Below are 20,768 nucleotides of genomic sequence, written 5' to 3'. Positions count from 1 at the left end.
ATGATAACCCTTTACTTCCCCTTCAAGCGCACCTTTCCCCATTGCTCTTTCACACTCAGATGCTGCCTTCTCGTATCTAATTCAATAGTCCGCCATCTTTTCACTAGATTCTCTTCTTATTAGAAGGTATCTTTTTATTCTGCCGTAATTCTCCATTACCGAGTCTTTTAGATAGGCTTTATCTAGTTTCTCTAGGATTAACTTTGGACCCTCTGTACCATTAAGTTTATCTCTATCTAATGCTTCCACTAGCTCTCGGGCTTTCCCTTTTAAGCTCATTCTCATTTATATCGCCGGGTATTTTGTATCTTCTCCATACAACATTAGCCAATCTTCGGCTTGACTTTCCATTCTTTGTATTCTTCTTGTATCCTGCTAAACCTAGGACATTCCCTTCTCCATCTAGTAGTTTCCCTTTGTTCACTGTCAGATCCAGGCATCTTTGATCAACCAAGCTCTGCTACCAGTTTGAATTTCTGCCTAGCCTAATCCCTTTTATTTACTCAAATGAAAAATCCACCCACCTGTACGCTTTCTCCAACTTTAGTATACACCAGAAATCACCTTAGAACAACAGCACGACAAGACTTACGACCCAAAAACTCCTACCAGACAGAGAGCTCTCCCCTACCAACCACACACCACCAGCACGTGCTTTCTACTCCACTGTGTTATTGTTTACATCCCCCTGACGCCGCCGCCATCTTATCTATGACGTCACAGCCTATGATGTCACAACACAACTTAAATACATCAACAGACACCTTCTAGAATCAACCATGTGCTGTCCGCAAGAACTTCTCCGTGGCACAGGTTCTGAAGGCAGGGGTTTAGGCCAACCAGACCACCTTTACCTCCTCCTACCTTCGGGATATTGCCGACAGGTCCTTGGACACCTTTTCCTTGGGACCCGTGGTGGCTGCTCAAGTTGTGTAGCTTACCCAGCACCCGAGCGGACAGAACAGCATCACATCCTTGTGTGACTGCATGATTGGACGAGTGAAAGAGTGTGTGACTGGCTTCTCTTCCTCCTCTTTTCTCCCCCTCTACCTGTGGGCAGAGGGCCGCGGTCGTCACTACGCTGGACAGGAAGCAGATGCAGGTAAGCTACACGACCGAGCTCCAGCCTATCCCTTTCAGTAGGGATAGGAGCGGTTATCCACCACTCCCTAACAAGGGGGGAGTGGAGGCCAACAAGAGACCAACCCATGACTTCATATTGGCTCTTGAAGTAGGAACTAGTTCTTGCTTGCTATTTATAAGAGGTATGCTTGCCTCCCTCTTATAAATTTGGTCCAGATGTCTGACCACTGATCCTGTGGTGCACACCCCGATCAGCTGGGCAGAGGCTAGGATCCCTCCTTCTGCTCTTACGACCAAGGAGGGAACCAAGGTTGGACGAACACCAGTCTGTTCATAAGACTCAGATTCCACCCACAATAAGGTGAGTCTTCCTATTGTTAAAGGACCGATGGTTTGTATTTCGTATCGGAACAAATCACAATTTGTCGAAAATTGTATTTTTCCTAACTATACAAACCTGAGGTTCTTTACACTCTGTTTTTCTGGGCCTAAAGCAAAGTGATTCTTCACCTCTCAGTCGGCGTGGACTGCGACTGTCGGACAAGCAGTTAACTACCGAACCCTTCGAAGCTTACGACTGGTTCCAGCTGCCGCTAAGTTACATTCCTATTGTTAAAGGACCTCAGGTTTGTAGAGTTAGGAAAAATACAATTTTCTATAAATTGTGATTTTTTGTCTGTACGTTATAATGTAGTTTTAAAATACTATTATTATTCCTTATTAGTATTTCCAAGCAAGTGGATGGTTGTAAAACCCTAGAGGTTATGGTTTTTAAAGGAAAGTACTGGTATTTGCATTTGTTTTACTTAATGTTTAACAAAACAGGCCAGTATAATGAGTTCTCTTTTTGCTATTCTCTGTTGCCAGTGATTGGTATCTTGATATAGGGCATTTTTCCCTATTTACTTTCTGTCTTAATGCAGGGCATTTTTTCCTACTTTTTAGCTAACTTTCATAGATTTCTCTAGTTGTGGGCAAAGGGGTCTGGTACTTGTTTTGCTGGCAGTTGTCCTCTCACTGTTGTTAATAGGTGGGTCACTCCATGTCAGGGCAAGATTCTCCTGCCAAAGTCGCTGCAGGTCCAAGTCATCCTTTTGTACCAGTGCTATTTTGGGACATGATATTCTGGTCTGGACGGTTGGAGTTTCAGGAAAGGGTGTCTTGCTACATTGTTGAAGGAGCCCTTTAAGTATCTGATGGTGCGGGAGTGTTCAGCTATGACGATAGGTGCTGCTGCTGCTACTGTCTTGCCGACCACGCATTGCCGCTTTAGGTGCAGGCTAGACTAGGTGTTGGTGGCCCATCTGCACCACGAATTGTCCTACTAGCATGTGTCGGAAGTGGTGGATGGCTCGGATGGCTCTGTGGACTGCCAGCAACTCTCATTTGAACGTAGAGTATACCCGTTCTGCTGGCGATATAATTTCTTAGTGAAGAATGGTAGTGGCAGACAACCATCATCTGTATCCTGCTCAAGTACCGCTCCCATTACAGTGCTACTCACATCTGTCGTTAGGGTGAGGGACCTATGGAGTGGCAGACAATCGTCATCTGTATCCTGCTCAAGTACCGCTCCCATTACAGTGCTACTCACATCTGTCATTAGGGTGAGGGACCTATGGGATAAAGGAAAAATTTGTGTGGCAGTGGAGGTGATTGCTTTTGTGGCTAATATTAGTTTTTTTTTTTTTTTTTTTTTTATTTCTTCAGACCAGCATATATTTTTACATTTTCCTCTCAAGTAATCGTATATAGGACTCAGTATTTCGGCAAGGTGGGAATGAACTAGTGGTGTTGATCATTCTGAGTAAATTCCTGAACTGCTGTGGGAAGTCTGTGACTGCTTGGACCTTCATCGGTAGGGGCAGAAGGGTAGGTCACCCTGGATTTTGTCCATTAGACAGGTTAAACCTGTGATAAGGACAAAGTAGTTGTAGTCGAAGATGATGTTTGTGCCAAAACTGCTCTCCTAGGCTTGGCCCTAAGGATTAGATTCTTATTTACGGGGCTAGGAACCAATTAGTTACTGAGCAACGGGACCTACGGCTTATTGTGGGATCCGAACCACATTACATCGAGAAATGAATTTCTAATCACCAAAAGTAAATTCCTCTAGTTCCACATTGGCAGCATTCAGGAGCAAACGCAGGCACCAGTGGATAGGCGAGTACACAACCTACTCTTCTAATGAGGAACTTGGCTTCCTGGCTTATTCCTGCTTGTTTCATGTCCTGGAAAGCTTGTCTTGGCCAAATATTTGAAACAGGTGTGGACTGATGGACCCTCTGTGACTATGCGTTGCTTTGCGGGGGTTGGTCAGATCATGCTGCAGGTTGTACCTGAATACCTCCAGAATGTCTGACAGTGGACACCTGGAGATTGGTGGGGGTGAGTTTGAGGTATTCATGCAGGTTGGCTGGCATGATCAATGCCTGCGCTGGTATCATCAAGGCCCTCCATATTTGATCTCTTGGTCCAGTGATAAGGAGAATTATCATTTCCTAAGAAATCTGTCACCCTGGTCCTGACTTAATTGTTTTGTTGGTTGGTTTGCATGTTTTATGACATGTGACATTTACTTCCACATTCTTGACTTCACTCCCAAACCTCCAGATTTAGAAGCATATGACCTTGGGATGTTCTGTTATGGGCTTGGACTTGTTCTCCCTTTGGAAGCGGTGTATGGGGGCAGCAGGGCCTTCTGTCTCACTGTCCGTCTCTGTGTCGCTTTGCTGCTGTGGCTGTTGCTATGGGTAGTAATGGGGGCTTTGTCGACTTGTGGGCCAGGTGGACAGTGTTCACCAACTTCAGGAACTTGTCTCAAGGAGCATGGCTGATGCAGGAACTTGTCTCAAGGAGCATGGCTGATGCAGGGTAATTTTGTGAGTAGAACCTCTTTCACAAGGTCCAACATTGTGATGGGGATCGCACCAGCTGCCACAGCTTCTTGTAGATGTGTGATAGCTGCTGGACTCCTATTGCTGTCCCTATGATGTCTGGGAACTTCCTAGCTCTGAGGGCAAGCGGCATGCTGAAGGATAAACCTTAGTTGGTCCTTCAGTGCTTCATAGGTGACAATGACCTATTGGTTGGTAAGCCATTCTGTGATTTGCTCTAAGACATTGTCTGGCACACCCGACCAAGTTCTGGGACATATACTTTTCTGGCTGTGTTTTATATCATTTTGCTGGCATTATTTACATTAATGCTCTACGGACATTGGAGGGGGTAGTTAGGTCTTGATAGGTGCTGTTGGTGGTCCGTCTGCACCACGAATTGTCGATGTCCTACCAGGCGTCAGAAGTGGCGTATGGCTTTGAGAACTGCCAGCAAGTCTCAGTCAAACATGGAGTATTTGGTACACCACTGGTGATAATGTCTTGCTGAAGAATGCCAGCAGCCATCGTCTGTGTCCTGCTCAAGTACTGCACCCATCACAGTGTTACAAGCATCCTGTCGTTAGGGTGAGGGACCTATGGATTAATGGAAAGATTAGTGTGGCATCAGAGGTGAATGCTTTTTTGGCTAATATGAAAGCTTTATCTTATTTTTCCAAAAATAAGTTTTTAGGTTGTCATTTTAAGCAATCTTATATAGCATTCATTTGACCAAGGTTGGGGAATGAATCAGTGGTAATAGTTAAGTCATTCTTTCAAGTCCTGAAATGTTTTGATCGTTGTTGGCTTTGGGTAGTTGGTGATTGTTTGGACCTATGCCGGGAGGATTGATTTGGAGGCCCTGGAATTCTATTGTTGGTATTGTCTACGATTTTGTTTTGAGTATTTGTAGGACCCATCTGACAAATTTCATGTGTTGGTTGGGGTTGAATATTCGAATGTTGTCAACTTAAACAATGCAGAACGGTAGGTCACCCAAGATTTTGTCCATCAGAGATGCTGGTGTTCCAAAGCCGAAGTAATTTAGCGTGTACATGCCAAAGTGGTGATGATTGCCATCTTTTGTCCTTCATGACAGGGACTTGATGAAGGATATTCCCAAGTCTATCTTCAATAATATTTTGGCGCCCCCATCTGGCTTGTAATGTCAGTGATGTTTGGCCGTGGGTCAGGTAATGTTTTAATGTTAAGTTTATGGTAGCGATCACGTGGTCGCCATGTGCCATCAGCTTTAGGCACCATGTGGAGGGGAGATGCCCACAGGCTGGAGGCTTCTTGCCTATTCCTGCTTGTTCCATGTCTTGGAAAGCTTGTTTCATGTAGGTAAGCTTGTCTGGGGTCAAACGTCAAGTTGGGTGTGGACTGGTCGGCCCCCTGTGACTATGTGATGCTGGGTGTGGTGCTTTGCAGGTTTGGTCAGAACATGCTGCAGGTTGTCCTTGAATAACTCCCAGAAACTCCTGTAAGAGGCAATGTATCTCTGGTGCTGGAGTCTGAAAGAGGGGGGGCCAAAGTGGCGGGTTGTTAGTTCAGCTGCTGTCTTGCTACATCCACCAACATTTTTGTGATCTTTTAGGAATTCTGCTCCAAAAAAAGTGTGATTGTTACGTCTGCTGTGATGAACATCTCTGCCCAACAACAAATTTATGGTCCATTTCCCGTATAGTTTATAGTGGGGCCCATTGGCAGTGTACACCTGGAGTGTGTGTGGGTGGGATCGAGGCATTCTCGCAGGTTGGCTGGTAAATGATTTCCATGCACTGATGTCAATGAGGGTACTCCATGTGTGATCTCTCATCAGTGATGAAGAACATGGAGCTTTTCTGCCAGTACCTGGAAAAATTATAGTGAAGACAACCCATGTGCCGAGCACTGACTTTATTGTGTTGTTGGTTAGTTGCTTGCATTTTTGGTTTTTTGTTTGTACATGCAGCCACTTTCACACATTTGGGCCTCGCTCCCAAACCTCCAGTGGTAGAAACATGACATTGGGGCATTCTTCTCATTTGGGCTTGTACAGACATGTACCTCAGCTTGTCCTCCCTCCTGAAGCTTTGGAAGCAGTGTATGGGGGCAGCGGGGTCCTTTGTCTCGCTGTCTGTCTCTGTGTCGATCTGCTACAAGTGGTTGTGTGGGCTCCTTTGGCTTGTGGCCCAGGTGGACAGTGTCGATCATTTTAGGAATTTGTTGGGGGCATGGTTAATGCATTGGGGATGGCTACAACTGTATGGCGGGGTAATTTTGCGAGTAGGGCCTCTCACAAGGTCCAAGGTGGTCTCTGGCCAGTCATCTGTGGGAGGGGATTTGTCACTAGCCACTGCAGCTACTTGTAGACGGGCAATGGCTGCTTGACTCCTGTCGCTGCCCCCACTTTCTCTAGGAACGTCCTAGCTCTGAGGACTAATGCATGCTGAAGGGTGACCTTGGTTGGTCCTTCAGTGCTTCATAGGAGACAGTGGTCTGTTGGTTGCTGAGCCATCCTGCGATTTGTTAAAAAATGTCATCTGGCAGGAACTCTAGGACGGCATTGCCTTAGTTGGATGAGGCGGTCTTCTTAGATCTGAAGATGGTCTCTTGCTTTGGGTTGTTAGGTGTGAAGGACAGGAGTCGGATGCTTGCTGCTCCCGCTTGTCACTGGATGGGCTGATGCTGGCTATGTTAGTTACCTTCGGGTTCACCAGTGTATGGACAGCAAGGCAAGTTATATAAAGCGACTAGTGTAAGCAATAATTTAGTTATCAAAACTCTAGTTACGTCATTAACCCACATTATTGATGAGTTATGTAAGAATATACTCTGTTGTTAAGACAAACATTCACATAATTACCACCTTAATTTCTTGTACCAGCAATTATGGAGGAAAATAATACTACATATTTAGTTATGAATGTGTTTTGAAGTGAACTGCATAGCTTTCCCAGTGTAACTAAGTAAGAATATATCAACAATATATCATACTCATTAATTCAAATCATACTTTCTGAATTAGTGAAAAATATTTATAATCTGTGCCCAAATGATCCCAAGTGAAAAAGTATGTTAATTTAAAATTAGAAAACCATCATTAACATTCCCTGTATACATAGTACTGACCATCAGTGCTGAGAGGTAAGGATGGACAATTTCTAGAGGTCAAAAGTTAAGATTGGAAACATAGCAGATGCAGGTTTTGCAGAAATTATCTGATACTGACAACTTGTAGGGTCTCGTTCTGGACTGTAAAGGTCACCTAGCCTACTTATATAAAAGATACAAGCAATAAGTTGATAAGGATGCACAAATTGCAGAGATGACTGACTAACTTTGACATTACTGTACAATGCAAGTGTTATGTTTGTTTTAAGAATATATATCAGATGTAGTTGTGCCTCAAATAGAACTTGAAAATGTACTCGAGTTTTTAAATTTCCTCCCAACTTTTCCAAGTTGCAAGTGGTGAACACTTCTTACCTCATCTGACTTTGCTAATAATGCAAAGTGCAGTAAAAATACTACAAGAAAAAAAAACTTTTTGATGAAAGGGATAAAATATAAAAATCACTTGTCACCTTTCTCAATTAGAGCCAATAAATATAAAATTTTCTCCCAATACTCGAACCACCTTCTCTTTGGGCATGCATATTGAAAGAACTAGTACACACATATACATGTACACTTAGGCCCAAATCTAAGTTAAGTTTGGGATCTTAGCCATATCACCCAACAAAACATAATCTTTCTCACTTTACAATACTTGTGTTTTCCTAGCAAAGTTATGTGCTGTAAGATCAGCCATCACAGAAATTTTAAATATATATTTTTAATTAGAAATGGCCTAGAAGCCTTGGAAATTAAAAGCATACTCTTAGCAACTAATTTCATTTTTATCTTGCTAATTAGTTGGATTCCTGCTATATAGGGCAGGTTACATGTAGATATTTTTTTTTATTAATCTCTAAAACCATTATTAATCAATAACTAGCAAAATATATGAAATATGCATGACAGTAACAATTAAAACCCAATGTCGGAATATGGAATTTACTACATTTAACTGCAGTAGTTTTAGAATTGCCTGCGCTCGTTTGCCCATGGATATTTGATGAACATACAATAAAACTAATAGTTATAAGTTGTGGAACTGTAATAAATAAAATTGAACTTATAAGACAAATCTTTAGATGAGCACTGGAAGAGCTAAATAAGAAAAATTGTCTGGTTAAAACTTATGAATAATAACTATTGAAAAAACTTTACATTAATTCAAATTACTCGACTGTTGAACTAACTTTTGAATAGAAGAGTTTTGTGATTGTGTAGAAAATCAAAGTTCTGGTAAAAACAACAGACTTTCAATGCTCAAAATGTTATTTGTAAAGTTCCTTTATGCAGGTATATAAATTCTTGGCACAGACATACTGCAAAGTTCTGCTTTGTTGACCATGGTTTACCTTAAATTGGAAATTCAATATAGTTCCAATACCACTGCATCTGCTGAAAGCATTTCTTAAATTTAAAAAGGCCATGTCATGCATTATGATGGTGTCCACACTGCTTGTAGATTTCAGCCCTTGCACCTTATCTGTTGGAAGAAGGAATTGAAAGAAAACTGAACAGGTTTTGAAGAGCAGACCATTTAAACTTGATTGTAATTTCAGTTTTTCCAAAAGATCCGAGGTGTACTCACCGAGGAAAGGATGACCACTGAGATCAACTGTTGAACCTTTTTCAATCTATTATTATTATAATATTCTTCAGATTAACCATATACAATATGAAAGATTGCCCGTAGGGGCCATAGACTTGAAATTCAAGCTTCCAAAGAATATGGAGTTCATTAGAAAAAAGTAACAAGGTAATGAAAATTACAGAAATATATTAAATTACTGAGTAAATACAACTTAAGTAAATTATTAAAATACAAGAATTGCTTGAACTCCTGAAGTTCCAACTGTACGACATCCTCAGAGAGACTGTTCCACTGTCCAACAGTGTGAGGAGGAATAAAGGACCTCTGGAACTGAGGAGTTCGACAGCGTGGCCCATTCATTGCATATTGGTGCTGCTGTTCAACATTAAAAATGATCAAAATCTATACAATAAAGGCAGGTCTCAGTTACAGCATGAATAAGGCAGTTTAGTTTTAAAACTAGATCATAACTACTCAAGACTACATACCCAACATGTTTCTCAGACCGATATGGTGGAAATCCTAAACTGTAAGATGGAAAAGGGAAGCGCCAAATTCTGCAAGACATAAAACCATTTTTGGGTTTCATTTCTTAACTCTACATAGAGAACAACTATAATTAAGAACTACTGCCAGTCCTTGGTTATCTGCGGACTGTTATCGGTGATCTGGTTTTATGGCACTCATCTAGTGCCATGAATTGGAGATTTATGGTGCCATAACATATCTAACAGAGACCCCATAATGGCACTGATAACCGGTTGTCGATGCCATTATGGCGCCATAAATCTCCGAGTTTCGGTTAATGGCGGTTTTTGCTAGTTGGCACCCCCTTGGGAAGGGAACCCCCCTCCAATAACCAGGGACTGCTTGTAAATATAAATGACTAATGAAATGGATAAATAAACGTTTAACATCACTAGCCTTTATAGAAGACTTGTTAGCGTATGGAAGACGGAGAGGTTATTGTTTGAAAGGCAGAAGGGCTTCAGGTATCGGATACCTATCAGGGGTTACTTTGTCTCTCCATTGTTTTACTGGCACTGTCTGTGGTTACTTACTCGTAGTTTTTTTTACTCACTAGGCCAGCGTGTTATTGGATCCCTGTTGCACAACAGAACTTCCTAGAGACATTTGTTTCTGTAAACATGTTGGAGAAGCAGATTACATCTTTGTTGGGATGATAATTCTTCACAAAATTTGTACATTACTCCACTTCACAAACATATCCTTTAATCACTGAAGTAGGCATATACGTACTATGTATGCCCGTTTGCTTTTTGAATTTTTCAAACCAGTCCCTGCTGGCTTTAAATTTACTAACAGCTGCACTTGTGGGCATTTTTTCAGAGATGGGCATGCAACATCCATGCATTTTCACAAATTATCGCCTCTGACACACTGTCTCCCACTAACTTTTTCGTTGATCCAAACCAATAATTTCTCAACATCTTCAATTAGTTGCGATCTCTGTTTCTCTAATGAAGTTGCCCCTTTTGCAACATCAGCAGCAGCCTGGATTTCTTTTTTCTTTGCTAGGATGGAGCCGATTGTTGATATGGACTTGACACGAATGCTGCTTTCATACTTTGCTACAAGTTCTTTCTTAGTAGCTTTTCTTGCCTATTTTTACAGAAGGACTGGCTCTTGGAACTTTCTTTGGCCCCATGATGACTTATTGACCAGTTGCAGTCTTTAAAAAAAATACTAACACAAGGCAGAATGGGTCATTAGAGAACATAGGATGCTTTTTTGGATGGGCACTCGGTATGGGCCTAGTCACAAGGTAGGCCTTGGGAGGAGTGTTCCCAGGTGTACGAATTCCGAGGAAATGTACGAAACCAGAGTCAAAATTTTGTCTGAAAAAGTCAACGAAAACCAAACCATACAAAAACCAGGGCATATGAAATCCAAGGTTTGACTTTATATACATACTCTACCAGTAAACATAGAATTATACACTATAGAATATTAAAGAATAGATTTAATGAAATTCATTGTATTTTTTATTCCCATACTAATTATGATTACAAATCACTTGATTCATGTAGCAAATTCAAACTTAATTAATTTTTTTTTTCGGACAATTATTTGGAATTTCAGTCATACACACATTAAGTGTAATCTCACAAGTTGAGGGCACTCACTCTCTTCTCAATAGCTCAGTAAAATGGGAATTTTACTTGTAAAAAGTTAGCTTATGGCATATTTGTTTAAAAGTAGAAGACTACATGTATGGTGCAGTTTGTTGATGGGGGTACTATGTACCCATAGTGTATTTGGAAAACTATTGTTTGATAAGTTTTATGAGCTGGTTTGTTGCTCTGGGAAGTAAGTTTTTAAATATTGAACTTCTTGTCATTTCAGACTGCACTTACGAAAACACACTGGCAGTCGTGGGAGAGCGCACGGTTCCCGTTTCAATAACCAGCCTCATGGTGCTTCATCACAACATCACTACCAACGACGTGAAAACTATTAAAGAGTATTTACTTATATAGGGGACAGTCATGGAACCAGGAGTAATTTTAAATCTGCTTAGGTTTGTCCCTCAATAAGTTGAGAAAACTTTCTGTAAATTAATTTCTTTGGTTGTTATTTTTCTAATTTGTGTGGATACAGTCCATATTGGATCCCTTAGTATAATGTTAACAAAATTGCTGGCCAGTTAATCTTTGTTTTTTTTAAAGTAGTACTCTTATACTGTATTGGTGCCAGGTTGAGTCTATTGGGAAGAATGCAATCTTTGCAGTTTGATTTTTGAAAAGTTTATATTCATACCTGGTGGCTTTCTTAGTAAAAAACGATCACTGAAGAAAATTTCTTCTCCAAGTCAGAGCGAGTGTTTCTTCACTCATGCTAAACTCTCACAAGGTTGAATAAATTGTTTTAATGCTTCAGTATAAAATGTTTTTGGCCCAAGCCAAGTTTTTAAATTGTTCTTATCAGACATTACATAAAAGATACTCGAATAGTTTTTATTTATCATTCCGGAAAGCCAGACTTGCAGATTTGAGTGTTATATGACGTCCAGTTTCAGGCTGACCTACAAAATTGTTAACAGATACCTGATAGCATATAAGAAAATTGGGAGTAACAATTGAGAGATTTATTTTAAATGACAAACTGAGAAAAAGTCCTTCTTGCCTAAATGATATTAATTTTAGAAATCACAGTTATATTAATCTTGCAAGGTATTAGTGTTGAATATATGTATAGACAAAGCTTTCTTACATAAAGTTGTGTTGAAATCTGTTGTATTATTTTTCATTAAATGCAACAAATGCAAACATTTGAATGTTTTTGTTGATTTTAATTTTGTAGGTATCATGTAATCTCAAAGATAATTACTACCAGACTTTAATTACTAAAGTCGTTCGTACATGTGCTACATACGAGGCCTTTCAGGGTATTAGTCCAAGAAAAATAAACTGACAAGGAGTAAAAAAAAAAAAAAAACTGGCACATGTATACACATTTTCTGTAATCATGAAACCAGTTACTTTGTCATCACATGTGAAAAATTATGTCAGATGATGGAAGTAAAGTACGCTGTGGGGAAAATGGTAACTGAGAAATAAATTTGTAACATTTTGATAAACTTTTGGGTTTTTCGCCATGGAATGAATACACTTCTTAATACAGTGCTGAAGTGTTGAACGTCTGCGTATCTCTAGCATGCCTTATATATTGGAGGATATTAAATTGAATTTCTTTTAAACAGTAGGGGGAAACAATCTGCTAATGGTCTCAGGTGGGAAAGTACATAGCTGTTACTTTCACTTCAACTTTTGGTAGTATGAATCTCAGAGCTATAACATGACCAGACTTGCAATGTATCATCTGTATATAACTCAAGGTGCATATTCTCAAAGTCAGTATCATGCAGTGTAACTCATGAAGTCTTGACCAGGTTCCTGTTATAGCAGCCATGTACCTTTACAGGTCATGAATCAGTTTTGTGAATGACCTGCTCAAGTTAATGTACTTACAAACATATCTTTTAATTTCCTGATACTTGACAAATTTGAACTGACCTCTATTTCTCCCTCCTATTTTCAATGCAACAGTGACTTGGGCTCTTGCATACAGTTTATATGTAACGGCATACTGTCACAAAGAGCAGGGAATTTCTGTTGACGTACAAGTTTTGTTAACCGTTCTTTAATGCTCTCCTCAGTAAGATTTAAAACATTCTAGGTTATGAAATGATCAAGATTTCATGTACACATGGCAATACTATTAATTTTGCAGGTAGATAATTTTCACCCATGGTTATAGAAAATGTCTTATGGTTGCAAGTAGATATTTCACCCATGGTTATAGAAAATGTCTTATGGTAAAGAAGTACCAGTGTAGCAATTTTTCAACCACCTTTTGTGTTGACTATTCACATGGCTTAGGACCAGCCTTGCTTTTTGCTGTTAAATTTATTTACACTTGAAAGCTTTGTTGTGAAGGTAGCCTATATTGTGCAGTTTCACAGGCTTTTTATGTTGAATGGTCTGTAGTAAATCAGTTGGTATTAACCAGAAGATGCAGTAAAAGTAAAAAAGTATTTTCCTTGTACATATACAGGTTCATAAAAGCTAACATTACAAAAATCAGATACAGTTTCTTAGGAAATAATGTAAATTCTTATTAACATACCTTATTATATTTGCTACAAGTAGTAGCTGGTTTTTTATAGTGATATTTATGGGATTACTGAATTTTAAGTTTTGCTGCTGTTTTTTTAAAGAAGGATTACCCTTGCAAATAAAAAAATCCATGTTATAAATTGTTATACAGACAATCTTATGTACAGAGGAAACTACTACTTTAATTGTTTGATGCCAAGCATACATTGAACTGTACTCCAGTACTGTAGTTTCCAAAACACACTTACTACTTTGGGGTTTTGAGAAAATGACAGCTATTTTTGTAAATATTTTATAAGTTATGCAGGAAGGCATTGGAGGTATGTTAGTGAGGAAATGTATGAAAAATTTATTCACAAATAATGTATACATTTGTTAAATCCATGAATCCAGAATTCAGTGCTTTTAACATATATGTATATGTATGAAAAGTCATGACTGTAATTTAATTTTTGGCTTTTACACTTTTTTTTCTATTACTATGTTGTTGAATAATTTTTTTCTGAAACAGAGTTCACCGTTTTTCTGCTCATAATGCATACGATCCTTTTCTTTATACTACTCAGAAAATTATCCTTTCATATATTGTATTATTTAACTGGCCAATATTTGGCTTTTTGAATCAGGATTTAACACAATAATTTCCACTGTAACTGTTACTTTGTGTCTGTTTTGTTGGAACACTGTTAGATGAGCAGTTATGTGAAATAGCAGCTGTTCATAATTGGTTTATTTACAGGTAATGGCCAAACTTTGTAAACTGGCATATTTTTTCTTTACAGTTTTATCACAAGAGATTACTGATCACATATTTGCAGCTATTTTTGTTGTTACCTTAAAGCCACTTCGTCTTGATATGGCTGGTGTAGCTTGTAAATGAGACTGTATGTAGTAAGGTGTTTTTGAGGACGACCAAATTGCTCCGAATAACCGTACACTACACAATTTCCTTATTTAATTATTGGTATTCCCCGGGTGAATCAATCCCCATAAATTTAATGAATGAGTAGAAGGAACAATTTAGCATGAAATACTAAAGGGGAAGGTGGAAAACAGTTTTGAGCCCAGCTTGAATTATATGGCAAAAAAGTTCTCAGGCTACACTGGTTTAAGCCAGATTTGTTATGTGCTGAAAAACAGATATTTAAACATGTCTTAAATTTGTATTGTTTGACAAATATTACTTGTTAATTATTGTCAGCATGGAAGCACACAGAAGTCTCACATCTAATGTTATGTTTATAGACTAATTGTCTTAGGTGCATCATAGTCATTTTTCCCATAATTTACATTGTATGACAAAAACTTTGCCATGCTTGGCTAACATATAATGCAAAAGTGCTGTTGGTTGTCTTTTGTTCCTCCTCCTTTTTGTTGTGCCAGTGGAGTGGAAGTGTTTCTAGAAAAGCTTTATGTAATTTGCTTTTACGTAGTCAAACTGGTTGTATTTCTTGTAATCACATATCATACATACGCCACGATTTTAAGGTAATTCCCGAATGAGGTGAAGTTGCAATGCTTAGTGTTACAGTATATTTCCCATTCACATTTTTACATTGTAGTCAATCTGCCTTATAAGTATGTTAATACTCCTCATTTGCCATTTTACATGGTCATTAATAATTAAAGGAAAAAAATGCTTAAAGTACCTTTCAGTAGTATTTACTGAAGAGTTGTCTGCATGTAAACTAATGCAGTGAATGTTCCAACTTTTCTTATTGTAGCACAATGAAAAATTGTCCTTTATATTGAAAAACACTGTTCTTGAATAACGTGCATAAAATATAAAGTGTGCAAAGGTTTACATACAGTAGCTTAGGAATGTCCATAGTTATTACACTTTGGTTAATTTCAATTTTATTTCTTGCAACTTTGTGCAGTTTTGTAGTGATATTTTATTTTTTACAACCAAAGATACTCTTGTTGTTTGTTTGTACCAAGATTTATTTAAAGGATAATCTCCAAAGGTATGCACTTTTGTTAGACTTACATGCTAAAGCCCTTCTAAATGGTTGATGTTACTTTCCGCTCTTTCGAACTGAAAGCAATCTAATTGTGTATTCTCTCAATTTTTTCATCTAATTTCAAAGTATTATCTACTTAAAATCATGATAGTGTATAGGATTTTTTTAAACTTAATTTGAATTTTATACAATCCTTTCCTGTTACTCATCACTTTTTCTCTTCTACAATTTAAAAAGTTAACAACTTCTTATAACTTACAGGTTGCTTCTGTTCCATTTTAAAGGATGTGGAATTCATTTCAGGTTTATTTCACATTACTATAATTGTTATTATTATTAAGTAGTTTAACCAGACCACAGCTGTGGATAACTTTATCATTGCAGGGTCGATATGTCCTACCATTATATTTGGAATGAATGTTACGAATGGTTTATATGGTGAGAGGGCAAGGTAACTTACTTCATATTGCCTAATTTATTAGCTTTAAGACCAATGTAAAAATCAATTGCATATTTTGATTTGATGTAGTTGTGCTTTCACTGTGAATAGTTTACGTGATATTTCTTGGAATAATCGGCATGTTCTTCAACGGTTTTCATTGGTGCAGCTTCAAGTATTTGAATGTAGTTCTCTGATTTCACTTCAGGGAATTCAAGACACCTTTTTTATAATGGACAATGTTTCATTAGCACATGAATTAATTTAAAGCACGCAAATATTGTCTGTTTTCATATGTGTTCTTGTGTCTCTCCAAGATGTACCTTAAGTATCAGTTGTAGATGGTACGGTGAAACAGCTGAGAGGGAGCTTGTTCACTCTCTCAACTACGTGCATTCACTATTTGTATATCATTCTTATTTAAATTGAATTGATCCTTTGCTGGACTGGCTGTCATTGCCAGATTCAAACAGTATTTCATTCATTGCAGCTATAAAAGTTGGATGTGTTCAATAACCAAAGGGATGATTAGTTTAATTCTGTAAACTGTTATATAACTTTATAACATAGAAACTGCCACATGTATGTAAATAATATTTGGAATGTAAGCCATGTGTATGTTGTTCCATCATACATGTGGGTTTATCTTGGAACACTGCTGTTAACATGAGTGATGAATATAAAAAATACAAAACACATCAGCTTCCTGTGCTTATGGTTTTTTGTCAACTTCATAAAGGCAACGTTGCGGAACTCGATGGATTTTGTTTTTATGATAAAACTCTTTATATCTTTTAAGATACTTTACATCACAGTGGGAGTCTTATGTTTATAAAACAATTTTTTTACTTTATTTTCCACTCTTTTTACATGTATCATTGGCCATATGCATATCACTTCTCACTGCAAGTGAAGCTTTAAACAAGTCTTTGTTATTTAATTGGTAATCTCAGTATTAGCCTTTCTTGAAAAAATTAAAAGTGAGAAACTATTTTAAACTTAAGAGTTTGGTTCAAAGAAATTCTGAACCAGATTCATTTTAACAATAAGACTCGAGTCTTCAATCCAAACAGATACTCATTTTAACCAGGCAAGATGAATTATGCAATCGTTGGTTTTGGACACTGTGAATGGGTAGTATGGTGCATATTCAAATTAGATTTTAAATTTTGTCTATCTACACTAACATCTGTGAATGTATTAAGTAATTTTTCAAAGTAAAAAGTGAAAGTTTTTATAAAGATAGATTAAAACTATTTACGAGGTAGTCTAGTCAGGTTACATGTAGATTAATTGTTTTTACAACATTTGGAAAAGTTTAGAAAAATTCATTCATCAATTTTCTTAAAATGTAGACTGACAGATCTAAACAATGTATTTCAGTGAATCAAGGTTTTACATATGCACTGTTGACTCAAAAAAGTTTAAGTGATGCATTTTGTATTGAAACCAACAAACTGTACCATCTCAAGAAGGTCTTCGGAACCTTTGAACATCATCACGCTTCTTTTGCAGGCACTGTGGCACTCACAGTATTTTTACTTTTGTATCTGCTCTTCACTGAGGAAGGACTGTAAACTTATTTGTATCATAGGACCTGTTTACAATAAAATGAAAAGTTGAGTGGCAGTTTTATCTGTGAATCCAGTGAATTATGTTTCCTTAAATATATCTAAGAGGTCGTTACACAGCTTGATACCAAATCAACGTAACTGATAGAAAGTGGCTCCACAAAATTAAAGGCACCAATGCAGCTTTATACCATATTAACAAGAGTTAAACCAGATACGAACATTCAGAGATACGAACAGACAGGGTCAGAAGTTACAATTGTGTTTGAAGCAATCCCCTTTGCCACCACAAGTTCAATTTGTACTCTGCCTGCTGCCTATTCTGCTAGTAAGAATCTTTGCAGAGAGCTGAAGAACCTGTTCCTTTAACCCCGTCCCTAATTACCCCAAGTATGCTCGCAATTAACGACCACGGACTCTTACAATCACAAGAATACTCATTCGTATGCATAAACTATTCCTACTTATTTTTATCTTCCCAATTTAACTCGTTCTTAGATGAATTCCCATTTTCATATGTTCCATCTCCCCAAAGGAAACTTTTAGTATGTATTTTTGTCAATAGATGGCAGTATGTATCGTTTACTTATGACCTTGCAATGTCAGACACTGCTCAGCAAAATTGAAGGGATATCGGTAAAATGAAAGCACATATCTTAATTATCTGCTTTTTCTTTGTTTAACGAAAAGAAGATTACACAAAAACAAATGACTGAGCAACAAACACAATATATGTTTATTTCAAAACTTCAGTACAGTCTTTATAGTATGAGACTATAAAGAAAGGAATATATTCGAATGGAAATAAGGAAAGGACGTAGTATTTTTTACTTCAAGAATTCATTAAATACATGAAAACTGAAAAAAAAAATAATGGCACAAAAGTAACAACCTCTACAATACACTTCAAAATAGATATGAAGACTAAGTCTACAATATAATACTAATAATAAAAACGATGGGCCTGTCTAAAAGGATCTCCTGCCACGCCAAGGAGGGACCCATTAGGCAACACGCCCTTGCAGTACACCAGAGAAGCATCACGAGAGACTATGACATCAGGAATGTCAAAATCATCGGGAGAGCCCCTGACCCGCGACGTCTGCGCTTCCTAGAAGTGCTGTTTATTCTCGAGCAAAAGGCCCTCCCTCAACACCACCCAAGAAGCGTTCCTGATACCGAATACCGACGTGTGTGAGGAGGACCGCGCCCCTCCCTCCCAACGAAAGTACCAGTGCGCATGAGACAAACAATACAGGACACTGAGAATAATACCATTAGCAAGGACCCTATACTATATAGTCAGCACTTGAAATTATTCTAGATATCTTATATTTAGCAGCAATTCCACACAGTACCTAACCTAAATTAACCTGTACTTTACACCTAAAATATGGAAGCTGTTAAGTACACAACTCAGCTAAATTGAGGTGTGTTGAGTTGAGTTGTTGCTTTTATAAGTTATCCAATGAACTTTACTCAGATGCTGCACTACACACTGTTTAAAATTCACTAGGGATTCTTTCAGGTATTGTACTCTGTGAAAAAATAGTATCCCATCTTAATAGTAGCAGAGTTTAAAAGGTTATTTATAATACCTTTATTTGCTAGTCACAACCAAACAGAATGATAAAACCATCCTTGATCAGAATAAAAACCAAACATTATAATACCATACTGCACAAACCAGTCACTAAGGCATCCTTTGTAAAGGCCTGTCCACACGACCGGGCCTGAACGGCAGACTTCCCCTCTAACGGGCACACTTGACGGGCAAACCGTCAAATTGCCCGATGGGTCTTGTAGCAAAATCACCATGGTGGTGCCCGATGGCTTGAGCTTTGCCCCTGGCAGACGTACGTACGTTAACCATATACATTTCTTTTAATGAGCCATTCTTTGCACCATATTCTCTTCTTTTTCTTAATTTTCATCACACAAAGCAATTATCATGTTACACAATATCTTCTTCTTTGGGGTAGGCACCATGTTTATCGTGCCGCACTGAACACACTACTGGCATCGTCGGGCACGCCCACCTCTCCGTCGCCTCACCCATGTTGACAACATTCACGAATTTCACGGGTAAGCCCACCAGAATTTGCCCGTCAAGTCGTCAACCCCAGAGCACACCGATCAGGCCCACTCGTGTGGACAGGCGCCTTAAGCGTTAACTATACTGTTTTTTTTTTTTTTCATCTGTCCATCCGCCTGTGGTGTTTTTGTATGGTAACACTGCATCCCGGGCTTTAGATAGTTACATTCAGCTTACATTCAACGATTATAATAATATCCTATTTCGAATATTAACGGTGTAATTCGCATACAGTAAATTATTAAAACACTTTTCAGTTACAAATGTACACCCAGATATCCTTTTATTCACCTAAAACTTACAATTAGCGTAACTATCTAAAGCCCGGGACGCAGTGTTACCATACGAAAACACCACAGGCGGATGGACAGATGAAAAAAAACAGTATAGTGTACAGCTACATTCAAATGCCATCAAATCCAGAAAATACAATATGGTTCCAGGAAGGCTGGGTTAATTATCCTTTAATATTAAAGCAACCAAATAGACAAATCACGGAAGGAACTTCTAAAAGGGGCAATTAAAGTCGTCCACTTCAAGGGATTTGCATTACTCCTCAAAGTCTGAGTATGGCTGTAGAGTTTAAGTCAAAAGTGACTATTTGTTAAAACATGCCATTTCCTCTGTAGTTCTTCCAGTTCACTTGGAAACTAGGTACTTGTGTGGAAAGCAGAGTAATCCATGGCACTAATGCTTGCTTATAAAAAGTTATTTCTTGCCTTGCCATATTTCAAGATAGATGCCCTCTGTCACCCAAACTAGGTACATGTACTCCTGGTGAAAGATTTGCCTTCCCCAAGATAATCACCTGAAAACAAACTAAATCCCAAGTTACCTTCCAGAAATCCTTTCCAACTGTATTTTATATTTTATGGGAAAAGAAAATTTCATAAATCACCCGTGACATGGTTAAATTAACTCTATAGTTGTCAATGTGAAAGGATTAACTGCCGTATTCATTTGGTTACCTAGTTGCCACTTGCCTCCATCTCCTGGCCTATCATACCTTACCAATAATGAGGACCTTTTTAAAAGGGAAAAATCACTTTTTCTGATAAAATAAACTCCGTATTTAAGATAAAATATGACCGGTTCAAACATATGGCTTACATAGATATCCAGACCAATACCCAGAGTTTTTTTTTATTGGGGGATTTTTTCACCCCCAAAACTAGACCTTTTCTTCTATAAATGTCATTGCATATATAGGCATATACAATATACAAGATGAAATACTTGAAAACGTTATTTTAGTTATATTAAGAAAAATTGGGTATGAGGTCTATGCCCTTCTACCTGATTAGATGTTAAAAAGTACTGACTTTGGCTAACAGAAAATATGGACTTCCAGAAATTTTGGACGACACCCCCCCCACCCCCCGCCCCCACTAAGGTACAGGCCTGATGTCA

At 38.2% G+C, this 20,768-nt stretch overlaps 1 protein-coding gene across 3 annotated transcripts in view; it reads left to right on the top strand.

The window, feature by feature from the left end:
* The window catches only part of LOC135203545 (protein bicaudal D-like), a 110,339-nt gene extending 93,024 nt beyond the window's left edge, over window positions 1-17,315 (top strand). For all 3 annotated transcript variants that reach the window (XM_064233282.1, XM_064233280.1, XM_064233279.1), the window contains exon 15: window positions 11,017-17,315. In XM_064233282.1, coding sequence (XP_064089352.1) covers window positions 11,017-11,131 — 115 coding nt within the window. In that variant the 3' untranslated portion in view covers window positions 11,132-17,315. The remainder of the gene's footprint in view (window positions 1-11,016) is intronic.
* Window positions 17,316-20,768: the final 3,453 nt, after the last annotated feature.

The sequence above is a fragment of the Macrobrachium nipponense genome, chromosome 36, assembly GCF_015104395.2.
Source record: "Macrobrachium nipponense isolate FS-2020 chromosome 36, ASM1510439v2, whole genome shotgun sequence".
NCBI lineage: Eukaryota > Metazoa > Arthropoda > Malacostraca > Decapoda > Palaemonidae > Macrobrachium > Macrobrachium nipponense.
This window is presented reverse-complemented; position numbering and strand designations above follow the sequence as displayed.